The following is a 9632-nucleotide window of genomic DNA, read 5'->3' as shown; positions in this document are numbered from 1 at the left end:
TCCATTCTGCATTATTTGCAATGATTTTGCAGGGGTGTATGCTCAGTGGAAGGGTGCGTGCTTCAAATGATGTCAGTTCAGCCCCTAAAAGTTCTTAGGTAGCAGGAGATGAGGAACCCCCTTAAGATTCTGAAAAACCAGGAAGATTCTCTCTCACAGGATTGTGGATTGTCGTCTGGAGTCATCCCACATTTATGAGCACTCTGCAAACGCAACCGATTCCGCTGGAGAAAATCACTGTGTATCTTGAATGGGCCAGTCCTCAAACCGTATTCGATGGGGGGGGGGGTAGACCGAATTGAACATACGATGGGGGGGTAGACCAAAGGTTTAAGGCCGCATTATTTTATTTATTATTACATGTCTATCCCACCTTTCTCCCAAGAAGCTCAAGGTGGCATACAAACATGGTTCTCCCCCTCCTGACTGTATCCTCACAACCACCCTGTGAGGTAGGTTAGGCTGAGAGACAGTAACTAGCCCACGGTCACCCAGTGAGCTTCATGGCCATGATGGGATTTGAACCCTGGTCTCCTCCCAGATCCAAGTTACCTCATGGGCAATCTTCTCGAGGCCGTATGCCTTTCATGGGTGGGGCCAGAGGCACAAAGGTGGCAGAGCAACAGATGCGAATCCCAACTTTGTACCGTACGCTAGTGGGTTCTCCCCTGCTATCCCCACCTCTCTCCATCCTGGTAACCAACAGCCGTATTTTAATATGTTTTTAAACTTTTTTCAAAAAACTGTATGTTTTTAATCTTATTTTTAAAGATGTCTCAAAAGCTTTAAAATTTTTTTTTAAAGATGTTTTGTTTTAATGTACTCTAAAGTCTGTTTTTATGATGTTTTGAAGGGTTTTTAGTGCTTTTGTTGGCCACCCTGGGCTCCTGCTGGGAGGTAGGGCGGCATAGAAATCAAATAAGAAATAAATAAATAAATATTAATAGTTCCGCTGCAGCCAGGCAAAAGCACTCAGGGTGGGTGTGGCCTCAGGAAAAGAGGCATTGCCTTAGGAGGAGGAGTGGCCTACGGAGTGTTGCAAGGGCCAGGCAGAGGTGCCCGGAGGGCCTCATGTGGCCTCCAGGGCTGAGATGCACCACTCCTGGTTTAGGGAGATATAAATTTTAGTGCTTTCTCAAGTTTTCTGCGTGAGATGTGTTTCAAGCTTTCGTGCAAATAAGGAATGGTGAACCAGTTACCAATTTGGCAACACTGTTGTGCCGCTGCTGGGTGGAGCACACAGGCATTCGCGGTTCACAAGCCTTTGGGATTCCTTGCACACTCACCTTTCCATCTTCTGACTCTTCCCTAGTTACCTGCGCGCTGCCCCCAACCCCTTCCGTAGGTTTGTCTGCAGAATTAACAAATGGCTTATTTTCCAAGAAGCAAAGGCAGGCAAGGGAGGGAGGCGAGGTGAGGCACTTCAAAGGGGTCGTTGAGAAAGATCAGAGGCGGGCAGGGAACAACCATGCTCCCCCCACTGGGAAGCCGAGGGCAATAGAATTTTATGATCCACTGGCTGGATCCCTTTCAAGTCCTGGGATCTTTGTGTTAGGACTCTCCTGGTATCCTCTTGCTTGCTCCTAATCTTTCGGAGGCTGCCTGTTAAGAGGGGTGATGGTGGTGTGGGAAAGGGGGTGAGTTGCGTAGGGTTCCCCCCCATCCATCCACAAAAAGAAGGAACATGCAAGATGCCTTGTTGTTTAACAACCACAGCCTGGTCTGGCTGCAAGAATTTGCTCAGTGTGTAAGACATAAAAGGGGGTGAGGACGATGCTCCTTTTACTTCGGGGGAAAGCTTTTTACTGTCAAAGAACATCTCTGCCTAGCTAAAAATAATTTCTACCCATGTAGGTAAGAGCATAAGAAGAGCCTGACTGCTAGATCAGGCCAGTGGCCCATCTAGTCTGGCATCCTGTTTTCACAGTGGCCAACCAGATGCCGGAGTGGGAAGAGCACAAGAAGGACTTGAGTGCCAGAGCGCCCTCCCCTCCTGCCTTTTCCAGAAATTGATAATGGCTGTGTGGAGATTTGAGACCATGGTCTCCCAGGTCGTAGTCCAACACCTTAACCACTACACTGCACTGGCTCTCTAACATTAACCATGCAAAATGGGAATGGACTGCCTTCATGTTGATCCCAACTTATGGCAACCCTAGGAATAGGGTTTTCATGGTAAGTGGTATTCAGAGGGGGTTTACCATTGCCTCCCTCTGAGGCTGAGAGGCAGTGACTGGCCCAAGGTCACCCAGGGAGCTTCATGGCTGTGTGGGGATTCGAACCCTGGTCTCCCAGGTTGTAGTCAAACACACTAACCACTACACCACACTGCCTCTCTCTCTCTCTCTTTTTAAAGTCAGTTTTCAAAATAGCTGCGGAAATTCGCTACATTAAAATCTGATCCTCAGCGACTGAGAATAAGTGAATTCATGGAAAATTTGCTGCCATACCGGGATTGGGTGGAATTCTAGTACATCCTTCATCTTAGAGCATAAAGATGCATGGTTTGGGCTCCACAGGCTGCCCCCAACTTGCCACAGAGCAATGGCTGTTGGGTTTGCCAGAGGATTTGGCGTGGCTGTTGCTCTGGTGGCCGTTGTGTGCTAGATCTACTACTTGTGGTATCAGTAAGTGATGCTGAGGATCGAGCTACATGTTCTCTCAGCAAATGCATTTCTCGCCTTATGGTCATGAGGGATGGATGAGAGTCACGGGACAGGTGGGAGGGACAGCAGCTTCACTGATCCTGTGCCCACAAAAACCTTCCGACACCCCCCTTACAACTTCAATTTTGGCTTCAGGGCGCAGCTGAGAGAAAATCAATGAGACCAGTGGCGCGGGGTTGCAGAAGAGAACTTGCAGGTCATGTAAGTATCACTGCAATCTCCCCCAGCAATTTAACTCTCCCCTGCAATTCTCTCTCAGCAAATCTGGTTCTCCTCTGCAAACCCTAGTCACCATCACTGTCTCCTGCAAATCCCTCTCCATCCCCCACAACTGCGTCCCGAGAGGCTGCTGGGGTTGGTTGAAAATCCAGTGCCCACTCCTCAACACACCAAGGGTCCAGCAAACCCCTGCCTGCCACAGATTTTCTCAAGGAATGCACAACAGCTTGATGAGAGCATAGTTTTACTGAACTACTTCTGTGTGGCCAGAGCTCAAATTACTCTGTGCACACCCTGTGCATAAAGACAGTGTCCGTCGTTCTTCTGGGGGACCCTCCTGGCCAAGCCATCCTTTTGCAAAGCTCACCTCCTCTTCTTTACCAGCCTCTGATCGGCTCCCATGTACCCACCACCTGGCCCTTGCTGTGAATGTAGTAAAGAGGGTGCATGGCGGCTGTGGCGCAGGCCTGTCATGGAGACAGAAAGGTGACAAAGTGTGAGGCAGAGACGAAGATCGCCGCGCAAACACAAAGAGCCCAGCTGGAGGCACCGAGAGAAAAGCACTCTGAACATGGGTAGAGACGCTCTCCCCTCTGGCCAGGCAGCAGGCCTTTGAAGGAGCGCACATGTGTTCAATCACACAAGTCATACTTACATGATAAGGAATCAATGCCAGGAGGCTGCCCATGGGGAACTTGGCAAAATCCAGCTTGCCTTCCATGGGCTCAATTCTGCCATGCTCCTGGGTCATTCCTACCAACCTGCAAAGGAGTAGAGGGAACTGTATTCCATTTGAAATTTGTCTCCAATAGAATCTTTATCCCTATTGAACCCCAGTGCACTACCTTGTGTAGAGTGTTACCCTCCCCTCCCTTGGGGAAGAGCCCTCGCTCAGTGGCAGAGTACCTGCTTTGCGTGCCAAAGGTACCGGATTCAACTGCAACAGCATCTCAAGGAGACAACAGTCAAGAAATCAGAAGAAGGCTAGGACTGGGGAGGGCCACTACGAGAGAACTAAAAAGGTCCCCAAATGCAAAGATGTATCACTGAACACCAAAGTCAGGATCATTCAGACCATGGTATTCCTGATCTCTATGTATGGATGTGAAAGTTGGACAGTGAAAAAAGCGGATAAGAGAAAAATTAACTCCTTTGAAATGTGGTGTTGGAGGAGAGCTTTGCGCATACCATGGACTGCAAAAAAGACCAATAATTGGGTGTTAGAACAAATTAAACCAGAACTATCACTAGAAGCTAAAATGATGAAACTGAGGTCCTCATACTTTGGACACATAATGAGAAGACATGATTGACTAGGAAAGACAATAATGCTGGGAAAAACAGAAGGGAGTAGAAAAAGAGGAAGGCCAAACAAGAGATGGATTGATTCCATAAAGGAAGCCACAGACCTGAACTTACAAGATCTGAACAGGGTGGTTCATGACAGATGCTCTTGGAGGTTGCTGATTCATAGGGTCGCCATGAGTTGTGATCGACTTGAAGGCACTTAACACACACAGGATCTTCAGGCAGGTCTAGCGAAGGCCCCCACCTTAAACCCTGAAGAGTTGCTGCTAGTCAGGGAAGACAGCATTGAGCTAGTTGGACCCCTGGTCTGACTCAGCATGGAGCTTCTTGTGCTATGTCGGTAAGAACATCAGAAGAGCCTGGCTGCTGGGTCAAGCCAAAGGGGGTGCATCTAGTCCAGCATCCTGCCCTGTTTGCACTAGCCGCAGCGAAGATCAGAATGGCCTTCTTGAAATATTCCAACTTTAAAAGCAAAGGGGAGCCCATTTGAGTGTGCTCTTAATCTAAACAAATGTAGTAAATTTTTACTATTCTCTTGCAAAGTTTAGGGTTTTATCCATGTATTATTGGATCAAAATTTAATGTTTTATAGATGTTTTAGAAATGTTTCATAAATTTTTTTTTGTATGTTTCTCATATTGTAATGGCCATTGGTTAAAAACAATAACAATAAAGTTCGTTCGTAGAGGTATCATAGTCCAGCATTGGATAGAGAAAAGTTCTTCTCCCTCTCTCATAATACTAGAACTCGTGGACATTCAAAGAAGCTGAATGTTGGAAGATTCAGGACAGACAAAAGGAAGTACTTCTTTACTCAGCGCATAGTTAAACTATGGAATTTGCTCCCACAAGATGCGGTAATGGCCACCAGCTTGGATGGCTTTAAAAGAAGATTAGACCAGTTCATGGAGGACAGGGCTATCAATGGCTACTAGCCGTGATGGTTGTGCTGTGCCACCCTAGTCAGAGGCAGCATGCTTCTGAAAACCAGTTGCCGGAAGCCTCAGGAGGGGAGAGTGTTCTTGCACTCGGGTCCTGCTTGCGGGCTTCCCCCAGGCACCTGGTTGGCCACTGTGAGAACAGGATGCTGGACTAGATGGGCCACTGGCCTGATCCAGCAGGCTCTTCTTATGTTCTTATCCTGTTCTCACAGTGGCCGACCAGATGCCCCCATGGCAAGCCTGCAAGCAGGACCTGAGTACAAGAACACTCTCCCCTCCTGAGGCTTCCGGCAACTGGAATTCAGAAGCGTACAGCCTCCAACAGTGGAGGTAGAACATCGACCTCATGGATTGCAGCCAGGGACAACCAGATCCTGCATGCAGCGGTCCAGTCCTTGCAGAAGCCACCTGTGGCTTTCGTGGGAAGGGAAAAGGAGCCGTTCAGATATTCTTGCATATTTGGGACCGTTTTCTCCCAAAAAGGGAACAGTGTGCAACCTTGCATCGGTAGCAATCTCAGTAAGGGGTCGGGATTGCAGTTCAAGATTGATAAGGAGATAGTCAGGAAATACCTAGTCAACCTAAATGAGTTCAAATCTCCAGGGCCTGATGAACTGCATCCCAGAGTATTGAAGGAACTTGCGGATGTACTCTCGGAACCTCTTGCCATCATCTTTGAGAAATCCTGGAGAACGGGAGAAGTGCCGGAGGATTGGAGACGGGCAAACGTCATCCCGCTCTTTAAAAAGGGTAAAAAAGAAGATCCGGGGAATTACAGGCCGGTCAGTCTGACTTCAATACCGGGAAGAGTCCATTGGCAACTATCTAGATGACAATGCTGTGACTGGTAGGAGCCAGCATGGGTTTGTCAAGAAAAAATCCTGTCAAACTAATCTCATCTCTTTTTTTGATCGGGTCACTAGCCTAGTAGATTGTGGAAATGCTGTAGATGTCATCTATCTAGATTTCAGCAGTGTTTGACAAAGTCCCCCACGACCTTTTGATTAGCAAACTGGTCAAATGCGGACTAGATGGAAATTGTCATGGCCCCGTCAGAGGACTCATCAGACGAGGATGACTCGGGAGTAACAGCAGCAGACCCAGAAGGAGAAACGGAGGAAACTCCTGAGAACCCAGCTCCTTCTCCCCCTCAGCTGCAGAGCACCCCAGACACAGCTGAAGCCCTTCAGCCAGACGCAGCCAGTGAACAGGAGACTCCCCCCTCACCTGCAGAACGTAGACAGCAGAAGGTCAGGCAGAAGAGGGGCAGGCCTGTCCACTTAAGGCCTAAACGCTGAGGGCTCACACCTGCTGACAAACCTGCTCCTTAAAAGTCAAACCTTGGCTTCAGCTTGTTGCTGACTACAACATCAGGCGTGACCACTGTGTGTCTTCCTATCCCCTGAACCTTGACTTGGACTGATCTCTTGGCAAACTAGACCCGGACCTTCACTGACATCTCTTCTGGATTTCTGGCTTGGCCCTTATCTTGCTTCCTCCTTGCTAGCCTGGCAGATTTATAGCCAAGCTGCCGGCTGAGGACTTATGGCCTGGCAATTACCAAGGAATCTCCAGCCCTGCCTGCACCCCCACCGACACTGCTGTCTCAGTGAAGAGCTGACAGAAATACTGTCAGGTGGATTCACAACTGGTTGGAAAACCGTACTCAAAGAGTGGTCGTCGGTGGCTCTGCTTCGGACTGGAAGGAGGTCTCGAGTGGAGTGCCATAGGGTTCTGTCCTGGGGCCGATACTCTTCAACATTTTTATCAATGACTTAGATGATGGGGTGGAGGGAAGCCTTATGAAGTTTGCGGATGATACGAAACTGGGAGGGATAGCTAACACAATGGAAGACAGGAATAAAATCCAAAGGGACCTGGATAGACTAGGAAATTGGGCTGAAATTAATAAAATGACATTCAATAAAGATGAATGCGGGATTCTGCATTTAGGCCACAAAAACAAAATGCACGGGTACAGGATGGGAAATACCCGGCTTAGCAGTAGTGCGTGTGAGAAGGACCTTGGAATTGTAGTGGATCGCAAGTTGAACATGACTGAGCAGTGTGATGCTGCGGCAAAAAAGGCAAATGCGGTTTTGGGCTGCATAAACAGAGTTACAGTTTCCAGGTCGAGGGAAGTAATAGTCCCACTATATTCTGCATTAGTCAGGCCTCATCTGGAATACTGCGTTCAGTTCTGGGCGCCTCATTTTAAGAAAGATATAGACAAGTTAGAGCGGGTTCAGAAGAGGGCGATGAGGATGATAGCCGGTATGGAGAACAAGTCTTATGAGGAAAGGTTGAAGGAACTTGGCATGTTCAGTCTGGTGAAGAGAAGGCTGAGGGGCAACATGATTACACTCTTTAAGTACCTGAAGGGCTGTCACATAGAGGAGGGTACAGATTTGTTCTCTGCTGTCCCAGAGGGTAGGACTAGGTCTAATGGTTTTAAGTTGCAGGAGCGTAGATTCAGATTGGACATTAGAAGGAACTTCTTGACAGTAAGGGCAGTTCGGCAATGGAACCGACTGCCTAGGGAGGTGGTGGGATCCCCTTCGCTGGATGTCTTCAAGCAGAGGCTGGACAGCTATCAGCGGGAGATGCTCTAGCTGTGGATTTCCTGCTGTGAGCAGGGGGTTGGACTCGATGGCCTACAAGGCCCCTTCCAACTCTATGGTTCTATGATTCTATGATTGGAGGGATGGCTATGTTCAGTGGCCATATAAGCAACACGGGACATTTTATGGGAGCAAGCTAGGTATCTTAGAATATGTGTGTGCATTATTTAGCTGTATGTAGATTTGAGTAGTTGTCATGGTGAGGATGATGATGATGATTTGATTTATATCCTGCCCTTCCTCCCAGCAGGAGCCCAGGGCAGCAAACGAAGCACTACAAACATTAAAACATCATAAAACAAGCGTTAAAACACATTAAAACAAAACATCTTCAAAAACGTTACTTAAAAAAAGCTATCTAAAAATCTTCTAAGATTAAAAACATTTTAAAAATGAAAGTTTAAAAACATATTAAACAGCAATCCAACACAGATGCAGACTGGGATGGTGTGTACATGTGTGGATGCGCTTTAGGATGTGAGATTGAATTATGTGAGTTCTTGTAGGGTGTGATTTGAGGTAAGCGTCAGTGTGTTGATTTAGAATGTTGTTATGTTTAAATACGAATGTGCTGATCTTGTAAGGGTGGGTTTGAGAAAACTAAACAATATCTTTTTTTCAACTGTAGCACGACAAAATTCTGTTATAAAGGGGGCCGGCTGTTTTAATTGTTTTGCTTTTTATTATACTGTGATTAAGAAATGAGCGGATTTGTTTAATCTATTATGTTTAAAAATAAGCTTGTTTTAACTTGCTTTTTTTCCTTGAAACTCAGGGAATATTCTCTTTAGTCTATTATGTATATTATGATTTTTTCCTTGTATTTTTTGTTCTTGATTTTATATGCAACGTTTGTATTATGTTGCTACGAAAGAGGGTGTTTTGTTCGGTTAATTGTATTTTATTGATTGTTTTTTGGTAGCTGCTCTTTTAAGATGTTTTATTTGTACACTGCTTCTCCTCTTCTCCCAGGCATTTTAGCATGTGTTTTAATTTGTTTTTAAATATGTGTTTTTAAATTTGTGTATTTGTTTTTAATGTTTTAATCGTTGTAAACCTCCCAGAGAGCGTCGGCTATGGGGCGGTATACAAACGTAATAAATAAATAAATAAGTATGAGTTTTATTTAAATATAAGCGGTATATAAATGGTCTAAATAAATAAAGAGATCTCCACATTCTGAGACGCTATGCTGGGGGACAGACAGTAGCAGAAGGCTATTGCCCTTGCGTCCTGCTCGTGGGTTTCCCAGAGGCCTCCGGCTGGCCACTGTGTGAGGCTGAACGAGATGGACCATTGGCTGGATCCAGCAAGGCCCTTTGCAGGACAGTCAGAAAAGCAGAGTCAAATTCCAGGGATCTTTCTTAAGGACCCCGACGGGGCCAGGATCAACGTTTATGAGGCACAATTCTCTTCCCCCCAACAAGCCTAGGTCACAAGGGAGTTCCATTTACTTGAGGTCAGGATGGCCTTCCACGAGGGCGTAGCCTGTTGGCAGCTGGCCCAGGCTGTGAAGGCTCAGCCCAGTCCAGCCGCAGTCCACCAGCAGTTGGTTGCGGTGCGGGTAGTGGCCAATCACCCTCGTCAAGACCCGGACGGCAATGTCCTCCAGCTGGCAGGAGCCGATCGTCAACTGCTGGGCGTCTGGAAGAGAGAGAGGGACAGGGGAATCCAGAGCGGGGAACAGGCCCCTCTCCATCCAAGCAAGCAAGAGGTCAAGGACATGTTCCGGGGACGGGGCACAGCTCAGTGGTTACAGCATCTGCTTTGTATGCAGAAGGTCCCTGGGCTCCTGCTGGGAAGAAGGGTGGGATATAGATCAAATAATACATAAATAAATTAAATCCCCAACGGCATCTCCAGATAGGGTTGGAAGA

General features: G+C 47.1%; 1 protein-coding gene across 3 annotated transcripts in view; it reads right to left on the bottom strand.

Moving 5' to 3' along the window:
* Window positions 1–3112: 3112 nt before the first annotated feature.
* LOC133365399 (D-serine dehydratase-like) overlaps window positions 3113–9632 on the bottom strand; it is a 37111-nt gene continuing 30591 nt past the window's right edge. For all 3 annotated transcript variants that reach the window (XM_061587228.1, XM_061587227.1, XM_061587229.1), the window contains 3 exons: window positions 9210–9399; window positions 3541–3646; window positions 3113–3352 (listed from right to left, as the gene is read on the bottom strand). In XM_061587228.1, coding sequence (XP_061443212.1) covers window positions 3263–3352; window positions 3541–3646; window positions 9210–9399 — 386 coding nt within the window. In that variant the 3' untranslated portion in view covers window positions 3113–3262. The remainder of the gene's footprint in view (window positions 3353–3540; window positions 3647–9209; window positions 9400–9632) is intronic.

Source organism: Rhineura floridana, chromosome 10 (assembly GCF_030035675.1).
Source record: "Rhineura floridana isolate rRhiFlo1 chromosome 10, rRhiFlo1.hap2, whole genome shotgun sequence".
Taxonomy (NCBI): domain Eukaryota; kingdom Metazoa; phylum Chordata; class Lepidosauria; order Squamata; family Rhineuridae; genus Rhineura; species Rhineura floridana.
This window is presented reverse-complemented; position numbering and strand designations above follow the sequence as displayed.